The sequence below is a fragment of the Chelonoidis abingdonii genome, chromosome 19, assembly GCF_003597395.2.
Source record: "Chelonoidis abingdonii isolate Lonesome George chromosome 19, CheloAbing_2.0, whole genome shotgun sequence".
Taxonomy (NCBI): Eukaryota; Metazoa; Chordata; order Testudines; family Testudinidae; genus Chelonoidis; species Chelonoidis abingdonii.
In genome coordinates, this window is record NC_133787.1 from 5,120,846 (window position 1) to 5,138,822 (window position 17,977).

General features: G+C 54.7%; 1 protein-coding gene and 1 long non-coding RNA gene across 3 annotated transcripts; one reads left to right on the plus strand and one right to left on the minus strand.

Moving 5' to 3' along the window:
- Positions 1 to 3,254: 3,254 nt before the first annotated feature.
- On the plus strand, positions 3,255 to 4,703 carry LOC142047940 (uncharacterized). Of its 2 annotated transcripts, none has more exons than XR_012657267.1 (3): positions 3,255 to 4,284; positions 4,342 to 4,625; positions 4,687 to 4,703. It is a non-coding gene; the product is annotated as an uncharacterized LOC142047940 (long non-coding RNA). The 2 variants fall into 2 exon arrangements; XR_012657268.1 differs by having other exon boundaries at positions 3,255 to 4,229.
- Positions 4,657 to 14,284, minus strand: TPPP3 (tubulin polymerization promoting protein family member 3). The gene is made up of 4 exons (XM_032788450.2): positions 13,902 to 14,284; positions 9,416 to 9,609; positions 6,025 to 6,178; positions 4,657 to 5,301 (listed from the first exon to the last, which is right to left on the minus strand). Exons 2-4 carry the CDS (start codon positions 9,601 to 9,603, stop codon positions 5,113 to 5,115), a joined length of 531 nt encoding a protein of 176 aa, XP_032644341.1. The 5' UTR covers positions 9,604 to 9,609; positions 13,902 to 14,284; the 3' UTR covers positions 4,657 to 5,112.
- Between the last annotated feature and the right edge of the window lie 3,693 nt (positions 14,285 to 17,977).

Genomic DNA, 17,977 nt, shown 5'->3' on the forward strand with positions numbered 1-17,977 from the left:
TTTTCGCATAGACAGCAACAAGAAGGTTGGGCGCGAGGGTGGGGTTTGACAACGTTTCCACGATAGCGTTACTTGATCTCAGCAGGGTTCCATTGGCTTTGCCTGTTGCTTAATGGCGTTTGCCTTCCCAGTTCAAACCCCAGGGGAAAAAGGCCGCGAAACGGTTGTTGTCCCTGCTTGCCTTTCACAAGGGAGGGGGTTGAGGGCCCTTTGTACCCCAGAAAAACCAAACCCCCCACAAAATGATTTCTGCCCCCATCCTAGGCACTGGGGCTCTCAACCCAAGGAATTTCCGCAAAGGGGCCCGGGGAAGAACTGGGAGGGAACTTATGGGAAATAGCCTACGGAACGGCTAACCCCACAGTGCCCCACGCGCTCCAAGAAATCGACATAGGGCCTTGGACCATGGGACGCACCCCATCCGAATTAACCGTTGCCCCTAGTGGTTGGGACGCGCCCACACTCCCGACTCGACTTTATAATATCAGTTTTAAGAAACCGATTTTAGCTAAATCGATATGATCCCGTAGTGTAGACGTGGCCTTATATAGGCGCCTATTACCCCCCCACCCTCTGTCCCGATATTTCACACTTGCTGTCTGGTCACCCTAGTGCTAGACAGAAAGCCAACAAAATGCTTTATAGCTACTCTGCACATAGCGGGGCTAGTCCATTCATTCGTTGGTTATATTTCACACCTTTCATTTCACGTCATTCAGGAACTTACACTACAACGAGACATTATTCTGAAGGGAAAAGGCAGGTTATTCACATACAGAGAGATGTATGTCTGCTTCGTAAGGCAGATAATTTTACAGTTCTTAGTTTGGCTTGGATTTCTAGGGGTATCAGAAAATTTTCCCATGGAACCTTTCTCTTTCTACGGGCCATTCAGGAAGTTATTTCTACCTAGCTTAACTCCTGTGGTTTTCACACTCGCCTGTGAACTTGATGAACTGCAGGATGCAATGGCCACTATACAGAGGAGAGTAGGGTGTTATTCTTGGCTGTCAACTTTTGGAGCATTTTTGTAGTTTAGACAGAAGACGAGGGAGAGCTGCACAGGGAAATTCTATCCATACATAAATTATGAGATTATGGAAATCGAAACCATTGACACTGTAGAGTTGCAGGAAGAGATCTTAAATGGGCGACTAAAAATTGGAAATATGGGGCATGCTTTATGTACTTCATTTCCACAACATGCTGCAGGGGTGGGCAAACCTCAGCAGGTTCACAGGCTCAGTCTGGATGCACGTGCAGTAACTCATGGGCTTCTCTAGACCACTTCAGAGAGAAAATCTCACACAAGCAAGTTTCCCAGCAGGAACTCCCTATAAGAACCTCAATAGAATAGAACATCCTAAAGTGCCTCCGCCATCCAAACAGACGCTTCTTGGTGAACCAAATTTTTGCCACAGGAGGCACTTGGCACCTGCAAAGAACTCTGGGACATATAGTGTAATCTGACTTCTTGTTGAGAAGGCTGTTTAGTTGGTAGGGTACTTGCTGCCCACGGGTGTTTTGCACACTTGTCAGGAGACTCTGGCCTGTGAGATAGGAGGGGAAGTGCCAGGAACCAGCCTCCACAATGAAGCTACTGAACAGAAGGATAGTTAATCAACTGATTGGGTTCATAGCTGTACTAAGGGAGCAGGAGCTATGGGGACCAGCAATGCTGAGTCAGGAACCTAACATCATATTAACCTTCATCACGCTTTCCTTACCATTCTTCTCCCCACTTCTCTCCCCTTCCCCCAGTGCTTCCTCCCTCTGTTCCTTGCTCCTCCCAACTCAACTGGGATGATGACAGTTCTCTCCGTTGGCAGATTGTGAGTTCTCCAGGATGTTTTCTGTTCTGTAAAGTTCCTAGCACCCTTTAAATGCTAAATAAATAATAACTCAGCTAAGGCCTCATTCCAGATGAGAAATGTTTAGGTGAGCTGAAGTGGTGCATCAGAGGAGTAGCTTTGTCAGGACAGCAGGACTCAATACCTTGAATTCCTCCAAGACACACAAGCAGGGAAAAGGGGATATATGACCGGCCATACTGGAGGAGTCCATCTATCCCAGCATCCTGTCTTCCGACGGTGGTTGGTGCCAGATGCTCAGAGGGCATGAACAGACCAGAGCAATTATTGAGTGATCCACCTGCTGTTTTCCAGTGCCAGCTGCTGGCAGTCAGATATTTAGGGACACTCAGGGGTAACATCCTTAACCATCTTTGCTGATAGCTATTGAGGGACCTATCCTCCATCAACTTATCTAGTTCTTTTTTGAACCCAGTTATACATTTGGCCTTCACAACATCCCCTGGCAACGAGTTCCACAGATTTACTGTGTGTTGTGTGAAGACGTCCTTCCTTTTGCTTGTTTTAATCCTGTTGTCTATAAATGTCACCAGCTGACCCCTGGTTCTTTTGTTATGTGAAGGGGTAAATAACACCTTTTCTCCACTCCATGCATGATTGCATAGACCTCTATCATATCCCCCCTCAGTCGTCTCTTTTCTAAGCTGATCAGCTCTGTGGCCAAGCAGTGGCTTCCTGAGGCAGTGGCACAAGATGCCACAAGATGGGAGAGCCGAGCATCAATACTCGCAGACACACAGTATTCCCAAGGCCTGGTCTCTGTTGACCTCAGTATTCTGGCCCACTCTGATGTCCTCTCTGGCCTGGTGACTCTGGGATTCCTCTAACCTCTGGCTTCAGAAGAGAGAGATCCAACAGTCAGGGGAGGCAGTTCCAGCACTCTCAGTGGTTGTGAGGCCAGAGCCCGAGGCCCAGGTATTTAGGCACCTGGGAGTTAGGTGCCTTTGAGGATCTGGGCCTTAGGCCTGTGCGTAAGAGGCTTTCGAGCCCTGTCTAAAGAACAGCAAGTTTGCAGGAGGGGGTGGCAGATGCTAGGCCATGTCCATGGGATGTGGTGGTTCCAATTAAGACCCAGTTCCCAGGGAGTGTTACCAGGAGCTCATGTGTTTGGTTGCAAACACTGCAGCAACTGGAGCCAGGTGCCTGAATGTTTGCGTGTGTCTCTCTGGTTGCTCTGGCAACATTGGGGCACAAGGGCGGCCAGGAGCTTGCCAAAGTCATGAGGTGACAGGGCCAAGCCTGCACCATCCCTCGCCTAGAGTCTGGCTAGGAGCCAAGTCGACTGACTGGCCTGTTTGATCTGATCCTGAGTCAAAATCAGCCTCCTTTGCCTCAGCCCTGAATTGCCTGCATTGTTTCCCTCCGAAAAAGCACACGGGCGCTAGTACAAAACAGGGGGAGGTTTATTGCAGAGGCAGGTTACAGAGCAGGGAGGCCTTTGGCTGTGACTCCTCCAAGAAGGCAGGCGTCTGAGGACTGGACTGGGACGGATGGGGCCTGGGGCTGCTGGAGTAGCCTGAGGGGTGGTGGTTAAACACATGCAGGCCAGTTCTCCAGGGAAGGCGCACGCAGTTTGATATTAACGCTGACAAGTGAAGTGCCCTGAGGAGAAGGGGCTGCGGTAATGCTGGTGACTGATGTGCCCAGAAGGGAGACGGTGTCGTTAGTCTTAGGGCAGGTCTACATTTTAAAGTTGCACTGGTACAGCTGTCATGTATGCCACCCCCCGAGGGGCAGTAGCTCTGTCGATGGGAGACGCCCTTCAACTGACAGTGCTGCTCTGCGCTGGGGGTTAGGTTGGCATCACTGGGTTGCTGGGTGAGGGCAGATTTTTTACACCCCAGAGTGACATAGTTATACCAACCTAATTTCCTAGTGAAGACCTGGCCTGAGCTGAAGGGACATAGGGTTGGAAAAGGCTCATCTGTCACTAGCAGGAGGGAAATTGGCATCTGTAGTGAGTAGAAGACCTCATTAGCGGAAGAGATACAGGCAGGCACCCGGTGGCATAAGTAAGGGAAGGCCTCATTGTAGCGAGTGGGAGGAATGTGGTGGCCTTGTGAGGGGTACGGAGGAGAAGATCTGGTTGGCACTAGCAGGGGAATATGGTGCCCTGAGGGCACACAGGGTAGAAGGTCTCATTAGCACTAGCAGGAGGGGCATGGTGCCCCGGGGGCGCACAGGGGAGAAGGTTTTGTCAGAGCTAGCAGGAGGGGCGTGGTGCCCTGGGGACACACAGGGGAGAAGGTCTCGTTAGCGCTAGCAGGAGGGGCGCGGTGCCTCAGGGGCACACAGAGGAGAAGGTCTCGTTAGTGCTAGCAGGAGGGGCGTGGTGCCCTAGGGGCACATGGGGAGAAGGTCTGGTTGGTGCTAGCAGGAGGGGCGTGGTGCCCAGGGGCACACAGGGGAGAAGGTCTGTTTGGCATTAGCAGGAGGGACGTGGTGCCCAGGGGGTGGCACAGGAAAAAAGATCTCGTTAGCATTAGCAGGAGGGGTGTGGTGCCCTGGGGGCGCACAGGGGAGAAGGTCTCATTAGTGCTAGCAGGAGGGGCGTGGTGCCCGGGGGCGTAAGGGGAGAAGGTTTTGTTAGTGCTAGCAGGAGAGGTGTGGTTCCCTGGGGGCGCACGGGGAGAAGGTTTTGTTAGTGCTAGCAGGAGGGACGTGGTGCCCTGGGGGCACATGAGGAGAAGGTCTGGTTGGCGCTAGCAGGAGGGGCGTGGTGCCCTGGGGGCACACGAGGAGAAGATCTGGTTGGTGCTAGCAGGAGGGGGCGTGGTGCCCCTGGGGGCACACAGGGTAGAAGATCTCGATAGAGCTAGCAGGAGGGGCGTGATGCCCTGGGGCGCACAGGGGAGAAGGTTTCGTTAGCGCTAGCAGGAGAGACGTGGTGCCCGGGGGCGCACGAGGAGAAGGTTTCGTTGGCGCTAGCAGGAGGGGCGTGGTGCCCTGGGGGCACACGAGGAGAAAGTCTCGTTAGTGCTAGCAGGAGGGACATGGCTCACAACACATCTGGAGTTGATGTAATGTTGGGAGCAAAGTGCAAGACCAGGTCAGTTTCTAATCACATCAGCCCGTGGTGACAGGAGGCCTATCAGCTGTGGCTCCGTGGCTAGGTGCTGGGCCCAGCACGGTCTCAGGAGGCCTGTGCCATTAAGGCCAGTTCCCAAGGCTGATGTGATTGAAGGCCTAGAGGCTGTGGGGTGCCTGGGCCTGGGAGGGTCGGTGGCACTTCCAGTTCTCCCTATTTCTTCACTTTTGCGTCGTAGGTGCCGGCATTCTTGTAGGCCCCCACGTAGCCGCTGGTGTCCACAATGTTCTCCCGCCCGCTCTTCCCTTTGCCCTTGCCACTCTCATCGAAGCGCTCCTTGTGCGAGCCCGTGTACTTGGTGGTGTCCGTCAGCCTGTCCACCGCCCCGCCGGTCGCGGCTTTCTGTCAGCAAGAAAACGGGGCAGGGCAGTCAAACACAGAGAACCAATTATAGCCCTTCCCAGGCCCTTCTGTCCCCACGTGCCCTTCCCAGGCCCTTCCGTCCCCACGTGCCCTTCTCAGGCACTTCTGTCCCCCGTGTGCCCTTCCCAGGCCCTTCTGTCCCCCGTGTGCCCTTCCCAGGCCCCTCCGTCCCCGTGTGCCCTTCCCAGGCCCCTCTGTCCCCCGTGTGCCCTTCCCAGGCCCTTCCATCCCCGCGTGCCCTTCCCAGGCCCCTCCGTCCCCTGTGTGCCCTTCCCAGATCCCTCCATCCCCCACGTGCTTGTCCCATACCGCTCCATCCCCACATGCCCATTCCAGACCCCTCCATCCCCCACGTGCCCTTCCCAGGCCGCTTTGTCCCCCTAGTCCATCCCAGGCACTTCCCTGTCAGTCCCCCACAGACCATGACACTGGCCCACTCCCCCACCCTGTCCCTCACTGCTCCAGACACCTCCATTCCCCGTGCACTCTCCAGATCCTGTGCTGTCCCCCCTGCTCAGGGCCCAGCCCTGTATTCTCTCCCTTAAGTTGTCACAGCCCTCCCAGATCCCTGCCTCTTCCAGGACACACTGCTTTGCTATGTGACGTTTGGGGGGCTCCCACTGGCAGACAGACCCCACCATCTTTGCCAGGCTTCCCACCCCACACTCCTGCACCACGTGTCTGAGAAGAGCAATCACTCACAGTGACGCCTACGTTGGTCGGTTCCTTCCCTGCCACCAGCTGGCAGATGGATTCATACGCTTCCTCCTTGCTCTTGCCCTTAAACCTCTTTGGGGCCAGCTCCTCTAGGGCCTTTTTGAATTCCTCGTAACCAATGACCCTGGCTGTCTTCCCTCTGCAAGACACAAGGGCTGGGGAGTGACCTAGTGCAAACCCTTCACTAGAATGGTAGCTGTGGCAAGACAGACACCGGGGCTGCACTTGCAAATGGCACTTGTATTCCCAGCTGCGACAGGGAGACCCAGGTGACCAGCCCTGCTACCCAGACAGATGGTCTTTGAGGGAAAAGAGGAACGTTTGATGAACCAGTTACTGAAATAGTTGACATGTGAACTGCTTCAGTTACACAGAGATCCCTCCTCCAGAAAGGCAGCCACAGCTGAGCAGAACCTGGCAGCTGTTCTACAGAACAGAAGAGAAGAATCTTAGTTCTGGCTGAGACTGCAGGAGACACAAGAACTGACACACAAACGGATACAGGAAGTTCTTGTTCATTGACCATCAATCCTTAGGGTCAAGGCCTTGTCCTCAGCCACCAGCAGCAGAGTGCGACCTCATCCAGCACTGGGTCATTGTGGATGTGGAGGGGCTATTGTGAGGCACTGCAGTCCAAGATGCGCCTGCAGGAGCCGGTTCCTGGCAGGCATTACCCCCTTTGCTGACGAGGGCCATGTCACTGGACAAGCTCTTGTTTCCAGGCAGATGACCAGGGGCAAACATCCCTGTTCCATCTACCCATCCCCAACCCTTGCTCCACTGAGCCAGCAGCAGTGCAGCCTGGTAACATTTAGGGTTAAATACTTTATAAGACTGAAAAACTCCTTTGTGATGAGATGGGCAGAATCCTATCCCCAGGGAACAGCGGGACACTATGGAGGGAGGGCAGGGGAGAGGGACTTACTCATCATGTGAGATTTCATGGGGGTTTGCAGGGGGCCAGAGGCTACAAGAATGGCGCCGTAGCCTGGGGGTTGGGGCCTGCAGCTGGGAGGGCAGAGACTTGAGTTGAAGTCCCTGCTCAAGTGAATGTTACACAAAGTGGTACAAGAGGCAACAGGAGCTCAGTGGCTAGGGCACTCCCCAGGGAGGCGCAGGAGCTCTGGGCTCAAGTCTTCACACCATAACTGGCAGAGAGGGAATTTGAAGCCAGTGTCCCACAGCCTAGGGGAGTGCTGCAGCCTCTGGACTACTGCTTATAGGAGGGGCACTGGCTTGATTTTTTGCAAGAAAGGACGGAGTGACCTGGTTTGGTGCCTAACTTCAGCAGAAGGTTCCTGGCTGTGAATCCTGAGCAGCTCACAGTTACGGTCCTAATGCCCCGAAGCAGCCAGGGTTTAGTTCCTACCCCGCTCCTCAGCATTTCCCACTGTCTAGCTTAGGCAGCTCCCTGCTGAGTATATGGCTTTTGTGGATCCCAGCTTTAAGCATCTAAGGCCTTGTCTACACTAGACAATTAAGTCAGCATGACTACATGGCACAGGGGTGTGAAAAAGCCACACCCCCGAGTGGCACAGTTAAACCAGCCTAGTCTCTTTGGAGCCAGCACTAGGTTGACAGAAGAATTCCTCAGTGTAGACACTATCTATGCAGATGAGAGGGATTCTACCGTGGTATGTAATCCACCGCCTCAAGAGACAATACCTCAAGATGTCGATGGAAGAATTCTTCTGTCACTTTAGCTACCGCCACTCGAGGAGGTGGATTACATATGACGGGGGAATCCCCATCTGCTCAGGCAGTGTCTACACTGAAACTCTACCCAGGGCCGGTGCTACCATTTAGGCCAACTAGGCAATTGCCTAGGGTGCCAAGATTTGGGGGCTCCAAAAAATGGCGCCCCCAATTTTTTTAGTGTTTCAGCAGCCGCTGCGCTGGGAAGGAGAGGGAGTCTGAGCCGCTGGCAGGCAGCACAGGGGTTCCCCTGGGTCAGCGAGCTGCCGCCAGCAGCCGGCAGCCCAGGGGTTCCCCTGGGTCAGCACACCTAGGCGCCGAAAAGCGGTGCCCCCAATTTTTTTTTACAGCATTCCTCCCCGAGCGCGCGGTCACTGCTCCACTTCTCCTGCCTCCCAGGCTTGGAGCACCAATCAGCTGTTTGGCGCCGCAAGCCTGGGAGGAGAATTAGAGCGGAAGCGGCATGCTTGGGGGGGAGGTAGAGCAGAGGTGAGCTGGGGTGGGGAGATGCCGCGCAGCTCCCCGGGGGGGGACGCCTCAGGGCGGGGAAGGGGGGCAGGGAGCTGCCATAGGGTTGGGGGGTCAGGGGGCGCAAGGTGGAAGTTTTGCCTAGAGTGCGAAACTTCCTTGCACCGGCCCTGGCTCTACCCCAGTGCAGGTACAGCGGCACAGCCATGCTGCTGGAGCATTTTAAACATAGACAAGCCCTAACTCTCCCCGTTCCTGCATGCCTACCTCAGAGCTGTCACAGTGCAAATTCCCCTTTGCGGATAGAGCCCAGGGCATCTCTGGCATCATCTTTACATAGTAACCCGTATTGAAGGCCCACACACTCCATGAACAGCCCCTCCCAAACTCCGCTGCATGGGCTGTGAGTTTGGCAGACTCTACGGCGGATTCCGAGTGTTCTGCAGCAGACTCAGATCTATTCAAATCGAGGTTCCTACAGAATCTGACATGCCAATGAATAATCCAGCAGCCCAGCAGCCCCCGACTTCTTTATAGTCTCAAGTTGTTGCCCCGAACTTGCAGGTGTCGAGATGCCACAGATTTCTTACTGGGGAGCAAGTAACTGCCCCAGAGACGTTGTCAGGGCAAAGCTGGGACTTTGGGCTCTGGGAATGTGCGAGGGGCAGGTTGGGTGTGTGGGATAAACATGCGAGCTGACTGGTTCTGCTCAAATGATCAGCAATGCAATCATTCACGTGTATATTGAAATGGCCAGTTTAGGTTACGGGGTTAACAGCCTGTTGGATTAAATGGGGCCATTTATCCCTCTTGGAGCCAATGTTTCAGGTGCTTGTGAGATTCAGGCAGGAGTCACTGCACCGTTACACTCAGGTCACATAGTTAACAATGAAGGCTAGACACGTGTGTGTATCTATATGAAAACTGAGCAGCCATGTAACAATGTGCTGCAAATATCCATGAGTAAGATGTGAGGCCGGTATCTGGTGGACAAGAAACTGTCCTGGATGCCAGGCTCCTCTTAGCTCCATGCAGAGTGTGACAGGGCTGGAGGAGGCTGAAATGAATGACCTGGGAGTGTGCCCATGGATGACCCAGCAGGCATCACACAGAACTGAGTGGCCTGGTGGTGCCGCCCCTGCTAAGCTCCAGGAGCGAGCCGCTGATGTAGAACAGACTGTAGGGAAGGGAAGGAAGCAAGGGAACCACTTACTTCACTTTGGAGAAGACGATGTCCACATCTGTGCCGGTGACCCCTTTGCCGTCCATTACTTTACACTCCTTGCACAGTTTGGCCCAGTTTTTCCCAGTCATTTCTTGCCCTGTAGCTTTGGTGTCTCCATAAATTGCAAACTTCCGGAAGCTTTCTTCCAGTGCTGCCATGTCAGTGCTTCCAGCCATGCTGACCTTTGGTAGTCAGAGGAGAAATGGATCCAGTTACTACGCAGACTCCATCAATCCCACCAGATACTGGCGTACCATCTGTGCACCCCTGCACCCTGCAACACCCCTTATACCGCTGCCTCCCACAAAAGCCTGACCCCTTCATGATTAAGTCACACTGGCAGACGTGGAAGGGGAAGCCGAGGACTAGGATAGCAGCGGGAGCTGACGATCAGGCCTGAGGGCATTTGCAGAGCTCTGTGTGTGTGGGTCCCAGGGCTAGAATAGCAGAGGGACTGGGGAGCATTGAAGGAGCTGTGTATGGGCCCCAAGGCTGGCACTGTGGGTCAGGACAGACAGGCATTGGCAGTGCTGTAGTGGGAGTGGTGGCCCAGTGTATTGAGGCTGTGTTACAGTGTTACACTGCTTCTTTTCCCCCCTCTTTCATCAGACAGCACTGCCCTGGCTGATCAGCATTTCTTGTCAATATCAGGTTATGCCCTCCCTTTGGCACAGTTCACCTCTGTGCCTGACTCCTATGGCTATTCATCCCCTTGGAAAGCTGTCACCAAGATACTTTTTCACAACTAAACTGGTTGCGCTAAAGAGACGTGTTCTCCCTGATCAGCATCTCTGAAGCCAGCACATCAGTGCCATGAGCAGGGGAGGAACAACTGCCGGGCACTCCACAGTGGCCATCTGCTACTTAGCAGTTCACTCCCCTTTGCTTTTCACAGAGCCTGTGGCCAGCCACCTCAAACCCCCCGGCCACTCTGATTCTCACAGGCCTCTCCCACCTTCTAAATTAGGGTGACCAGATGTCCCGATTTTATAGGGACAGTCCCGACATTTGGGGCTTTTTTTAATATGGGCTCCTACTACCCCCCACCCCATCCCAATTTTTCACACTTGCTCTCTGGTCACCCTATTCTAAATGCTGCTGACTCTGTGCATTAGCAAAGCAAGGTCAGCATCTTCATGTCCTCCCATCACCTCCATAGGGGCAGGCACTGGGCAGGGCTGGGCGCTGGTCGTGCGCTGGCACCAGGGTGATTGTCTCTGGCAGGGCAGCTCAGCTCTGCCTATGGCATGCCCTCCGTGCTGGGAATCCCGCTGACCCTGCACAGGGAACAGAGGCGGTGTGCAGGTGAGTGGGAACAGAGCAAGTGCTTCAGCCTGTGGGAAATGGAGGTTGGGGGGCCACAGTACATCAAAATGGCCACAGCTGGGCAAGGTACTTCAGGGCCTGCAGGTCTGTCATTGAGCGCCAGGGTCAAGCCTTTCACCAGGGACTTGGGGTTCTGGGGACCCAGCCTGGGATACCGTTCAGGGGCCTGGTTTACAGACGGGGGGACAGCACCTTCTGAACCTCGGGACCTTTAAGCTGTCACCAGCTGGGGAGCCAGTGACACTGGTCAGTTCTGAAATGCCTTAACCCAGCAAGCTCCCAGCTCCACGCCACCCACCCCTGCTCTCTTCCAGGTCCCTGGACACACCCAGCCCCAGGGCAGAGTCACCCGGCCTTGGCTGGGCTCAGGGGATTGCCTAGCCCCGGGCCCTAGTTACAGTCTGACATTAAACAAAAACAGGCGTTTGGGCCTGTCAGCTGGCGTGGCCAGAGTTTGCGCTGCCTGGCAACCGTTGCTAGGGAGGGCTGTTGCTGCGGGAGGCATGGCGGGGCTGGACTATTCGCATATGCACTGAGTCCAGACCGAGCCAGAGTCACTGGGTGGTGAGGTCATAGCTGGTATTGGGCCAGCTTCTGTTGTTGAGAGAACAAGCATGGGAGCCACACCGAGCTCGTCTTCAGGTCTGGGAAAGGTCCTGCCGGCGTCCCAGCTATTAAAGCTATTACATCACACACCTTGTCTCTCAAATATCTGGGGACCGGCAGATACAACTACACTGCACAGCAGCCAGCCAGCCAGACGGGCCTCAGTTCCCTTACAACACTGCTCAAACCAGGCTCCAGGCGGCCTCATGTCTTCTCACCCCCTGGCAGCACCAAGGCCCACATCAGGGCAGCTTCCCTCAGGCTGGCAATGGGGGAATTGCAGGGGGAAAACCCTAGGCTGGCACATAAAGACACTCACAGCCTCACAGAGACACACGCACGGGCACACACGCACCTAGAGACACATTGACGAGCTGGCAGCCATGCCCAAGATCTGGGACAGGGCCTCGTGGCCACACTCAGGAGTTGTGGCACTCCCCATCTTGTCTATTTGCAGGCGCCTGGCAGATCTGGGGCCACTCCTGCCAGTGCACAGGGAAGGAGTTCAGAGTGGCTGGCCTTTCCAATGGGAATCCACTCGGGCCTGCTGCAGCAGAGACAGCTGCAGACCATTAATCAGTGTGTGTGTAACCTGCCAGCAAAGCAGCATGTTGCAGCCAAAGGGAGCTCTGTTCCCACAGTGGCTGGGCCCAGAGAAGGCTCTTGGCTCTGATTCTCTCTCTCCCAGGAAGTGGGCCTATCAAACATGTCCCTTTCCTTGGGTCAGGTAACTTTGGTCTTGCTGAACTGAGTTGATGGTCACAGTTTGGCTAATGGACACATTCTCCCCACCCAGCTCCACTGCAGTGCAACTTCCAGCAAGCCGGGGACCAGCTCACCAGATTGCGGCACACTGCAGGGCAGCTATTCCAACCCCCCTGGTCTTCTGCAGAGCACCATGGGCACTATCGTCTGTGCTGAGCAGACTAGACCCTGAATGCTCAGGTCTAGCCTGAAAGCTACACACAGCACCTAGGAAGAGATGGTCTTCCGGGCCAGGGTTGGGCCCTGTTTTACCAGGGATCGTGACCTGATATTTCACACCTGATATACCACTAAGCCACCCCTTCTGGCTTTGCCTTCTCTTTCACTATCACAATTAGCCCTGAGCTAGCCAGGACCGACAGGGCCCCAGAGATTGCCCATGCCAACATCCCTGCCAGGAGAAGTCCCTCCAGGGACAGGACAGTGTGGGAGAGAGGGGTCGGAGGGGTGGCAGGAGGCTATGTGAGTCCTGTTGCTACCATGCTGTATCCACTGTTGGTGGTGAGGTCCTTGCTTCCCAGGCCATTCATGCCAGTGCTTGGGTCAATACCATCTACAGCTAATCTGACCGTCCCCCTTTCCAGGCTGTGAGCGCATATGCAGCGTGGGTCTGCAGGCTAGCAGGGGGCACAGGGATTGCATGGAGGGGAAGGTGGGAAGAGGAGGAAGCTGCCAGCAGGACACAAACCTACGAGTTATTTCTGTCTCCCGAGCACTGCAGACACCCTGTGACAATACTGAGCAGCATGGGACACAGTGCCATGCCCAGAGAAAGGCACCATGCAGGGTCCCGCCCTCTCCAGGGAGCACTCAGTGAATTCACAGAGGCATAAGAGGGAGCAGGCCCCAGAACAGCACAGGCTGCCGCGCCCCAGAGCAGGTCTTAGGCTTGTGTGTGGGAAGCCTGCTAGTGGATCGGATGCAGTACTGGGATAGGAGACTTGGGTCCTGTTCCTGGCTCTGCCTTTGTCCTGCTGGGTGATCCTGGCCCATCTCTGGTCTCAGTTTCCCCAGCTATGAAAGGGAGGTTGGGTACGTCCCTTCTTTTGTAAAGTGCTTTGGGCCCTAGGGATGAAAAGTGCTAAGTATCATTGCTGCGGTTTGCACAGGGCACACGTGCGGGCCAGAGCATCCGTGTGTGTGCAGGGGTGACTCCATAGAGGGGTGCACGCAAGTGCAGTGTTGAGGGGGGGACGTGTGTAAGATCTGAGGGGAATGTGCAGGTGGATGCAGGGTACGGGTGTGGCCAGAGGCGATGCATGGGGGAGGGCTGTGCTGCAGTGTGCCTGTTGTGGGCATTTCCTCTTTCTGGTCCCACGCATGGTGCATGGTTTGTGCCATTTGATGCACTGAAGGCAGCACCGATGCTGCAGGAGGTGCCAATAGGGGAGAACCCCATCTCCAAAGCTGTTCGGGGGGAGCAGCCAACCAGCCTGCTCTGTAGGGCGTGTCCCTCCTTTTCACCCAAGTGAGCTGGCTTCTGAGCTGAGTCCCTGGAAGCAGCACATGCAGCCCGCTGCAGATGAGCTCCAACTCTGCTCCCTCCATCCCTGCACATCAGCCCAATGCTTCTCCACAGGCATAGTCCCGCGGACATGCAGGCCTGCTTGCTTCCCTGTTCTGCGCCCCCAGATGGGGGGAATCAGCCACCATTCAGTGATGCCAATCCAGGCAGCCAGTGCACTGAGCAAGACCCCCCGTTTTGCCAGCCAGCCCGCACCCCCCTCCTTCTCCTCCTGCAGAAGCAGCCCATCAGGTTGCTGCTTTGCTGACTTACCTCCTCAAGTGCCTCTGGTGAGCTGTGGCAGGCTACCCGGAGAAGCCCTGCTCCCTCCTGGTCTCCAGACTGCAGTGCTGCTTGGAGGCTGCAGCGCTATTATCTGCTGTTTATTCCGGTAGCCATAGAGACAGCCTGCTAAACAGCCAGGGCGCGGAACTAATGCAGGAGGGTGACCAAGGTCACTGCAAAAAGCTACGCTGCCTCCCACCCGCCTGGGGCAGGAAAGGCTCCTCTGCCCTTTCACGCCTCCATCAGGCCTGCTGGAGCAGAGCCCGGTGGTCCATTTGTGTAATCACTGCTGCTGGAAAGGGGCCGGGCTTGCAGGGCTGGGAGGGAGGAATCGATCCCCTCGCGTGACTCTGGCTTTGCTTGTTCCTGGTGAGGGATGGTGGGAGGGAAGGCAGGGGCCAGGTGTCAGGGACAGGCTCCTCCTTCGTTAGCAGCCTGGCTGGATCGGAACCCAAGTGCAGCTGCACCTCTGCCTGGAAGAGGATGTTGGAACAGCCCTGCAGGCTCATCCCTTGCAGCTGGTACCCTGGCAGAAGGGTTATCCCCGCAGGGCTAGGGTGGCCAGGCTGCAGCTTGTGAGCTCTCCTACAGTTAAAGGAAGGCTCGCAGCACTCCCCCCACCCCTCTGCCTACCAGACTGCTGAGGGGGGAGGCTCGGGGCTTCTGCCCTGCGGCGTTGGCGTGGCTCGGGGCTTCTGTCAGAGACAACTGGTGCCTGCTGAGACGGGGGGTGGAGGGGCCACAATTTAAAGGTTTGCTCAACTTGAGTCATGACCCCCCCCCCTTACCCTCAGTGGCCCTTCCTTGCAGCTCCCACCTGTTTGCCACTGCCTCTCCCCACAGCTGCAGCTCACAGCTTGCCACCCTCAGCAGCTGCTGTGGAGGGAGGGGACCCGGTGGCACCATGTGACCGAGTGGGGCCAGCAAACCCTGGCAAAAATCTGAGGGGGTGGGCACATGACCCCATGTGACCACACACACACACACACACACACACACACACACACACACACACACGTCACCTCTGGCTTCTGCCTAGCAAGGGCCACCCTGATATAGGGCAGCGCAGCTCTGGGAAGGAGTCTAGTGGAGTCTAGTCCAGACATCAGCATAATGGGATTATTAAGTATGTTCCCTGCGCAAAGCCCTTGTTACTGGGGTTAATGCATGAGCTGGAGCAAGCCCAGCACAGCTCTCTCCTCCAGGAGCACCTGGCAGACGGACAAAACCTAGAAATGGAGCACATCGGCTGGGGCCATTCTACAGAGCACTGATCACAACACAACGGCACTGCCAGTGCAAATGGCTCAGCGCGGGTAGTGAGGATGGGACACAGGGCTGGATAGAGTGCATGTGGCCCTGGGGACGTCTGCACAGAACGTCTGTCTGTACAGTGCATATTGGTAATGGTGGGGCTGGGGGAAGTGGTAGGCATGCCCAGAGGCTGGGAACATGGTATGTCAGGCTACCAAGGGGGATGGGGACCTGACATGTTTGGGTGCGAGTGCATCCTGAAGCTGGGAATACAGTCTGTATTGGTTGGGGTACACTGGATCTTGGTACAAGGTGCAGATGGAGGCCCAGCTGGACTGGGAACATGGTGTGTACATATGTGGGCTCACAGGAGTCTAAGTACACGTTGTGTACAGCTGCCAGAGTACTGTGGAAAGATGTGTCAGCACATACATAATATAAAGGAACCACACAGCCACAGTGCACTCCAAATCACCGTGTTTATGGACTATACACAACCCTAGTTACACAAACACAGCTGCTCTGGCAGGGTTCTGAGGCTGAAAAATAGAAGACAGTGAGGGCAACCAGAAGACCCACAGAATAGTGAAAAGGATACTACCCGGTTCCTACACTCTACTATAAGTGGGGTCTGAATGAGCTCTCCTCGGATAACTCGTGATGAGCTGCGGAAGAAGACTTCAGGAACTGACCTTGTTTGCATAGACACCCACACTCCGCCTAGGTGCACAGCATGATGGGGCTGTTTGGCCCAAACAATCACTTCTGGCTGATGTGCGACTGCAAATCACCCTGTTATTGGGTGCAGGGGTAATAAAGTGTCAACCTTGTTGTGTGACTAAAGAGGCAGCAGAATTGTGCTTGGCAGGCCCTGCCTGCGGGGTTCTCACTCGGCAGGGAGGAGGGGTGCCAAAGCCTAGTGGAGATGACAGAGGGTGAGGACAGGTGTTTTTGCCCTGTTGGGTGGGCTCTGAGGGCCATAGCCACCACCTGACCCACCCCCTCTCCACTGTTTATGGACAGAGCTGATTAAGACCCAATTCAGAGTCTTTTGTTGTAGAGCTGAAATCAGAGATAACCTGGTCTAAGCGGTAAACCTTAGACCTGCTTGTGGGGCAGTGTCTCTGGTGAAAGAGGCTGCCCAGCCTGCACGAGCAGTGACGCTCCCCCATGAACAGCTGAAATCACCGAGAGCTGTGTTAAGTGGTGGGCCCTCAAGACGTCTCAGAGGCTGCAGTAGAGAAGGCAGTGGCTGAGTGAATGACAACAGAGCAGCCGGTAGCAGCCACTGAGGTCTTGCTTGACGCCTTTCCTTCCCCCACACCTTGGAATGCTGGGTCGTTGCTGATCAAAGACAACAACTATGAGTAGGGTGTGGTGGAGGGAGAGGGGAGTGGCATGTTAAAGGGACATTTGTTTGTCGGCCTTTCACACCACAAATTGAGAGACTGAGGAAAAGGACACTGCCCAACGTCCTCTGGGGTGGATATTCTGCTCATGGTCATATGTTTTCGAATAATGCTCGTGGCGATTTCCCAAATTAATGCGATTCCTTCTCCTTGTATTAAAAGTTTTCTTTTCCAAACACAGACTCGGTGCTTGCAAGAGGGGAAGTATTGCCGCTTAGAGGCACCCAGGAGTGGAGTGGAGTTTTCCCAGATTATTGGGTGGGGCCCCGAGTTTTGGGTTGTGTTGTCAAAAGGAACTGCTAGATATTGAACCCGGCCCTTGTTGCTGGCAATTCCATGGCTGGCAGATGTGTTACACTACAGTAAGGTTGCCACACTCTCAAATTTCACAAGTCAGTCCCTAAATTCAGGAGGCTGTCGTGTCTTCCTGAGACCCAGAAAGGCAAAATGACAATTTGTTGTGTGATGTGTGAGAGCATTCCCCTCCAAAACACCCTGTAGCACAGGAGAAAGTACTTTACACTGGGGTCCAGGAAACCACATCTCATGTCTCTCACTGTCAGCATTGCTGTACATGTGACAATACTTACTATTGGCAGAAGCCAATGTAATTTCTGACATAGCTGGGAGAGGAAACCCGGTCTCCACTGATGGAGCCAATCTCAGCCACGCTGCCATGCTGAAAGACCTCTGAATTGATGCTTGGCTAGCCTGTAACCGCTAGACTCCACTCCTGTCCCAGAACCAGGACCAGAAACCCAGCATGGCTGTTAGCTAACGTTCTAGTTCTGACAAACAATTGTGTGACCCGCTGTTAAAATGTGTGTCACAAAGGGGAACAGCTTCAACAAGACAGCTTGAGTCAGTCCCAAGAGTCCCAAAAGGTCAGTGATTAGAGCACTCACCTTCCAAGTGCGTGGGGGGCTTTCTTTCCAATCTAAATAACTGAAGTTACCTCTTGGTACCTAGGCCAGGGCTACACTAGGAAATTAAGTTGGTATAATGACACAGAATCACAGAATCATAGAATATCAGGGTTGGAAGGGACCTCAGGAGGTATCTAGTTCCACCCCCTGCTCAAAGCAGGACCAATTCCCAACTAAATCATCCCAGCCAGGGCTTTGTTAAGCCAGACCTTAAAAACCTCTAAGGATAGAGATACCGCCACCTCCCTAGGTAACCCATTCCAGTGCTTCACCACCCTCCTAGTGAAATGGTGTTTCCTAATATCCAACCTAAACCTCCTCCACTGCAACTTGAGACCATTGCTCCTTGTTCTGTCATCTGCTGCCACTGAGAACAGCTGAGCTCCATCTTCTTTGGAACCCCCTTCAGGTAATTGAAGGCTGCTATCAAATCCCGCCTCACTCTTTTCTTCTGCAGACTAAATAACCCCACTTC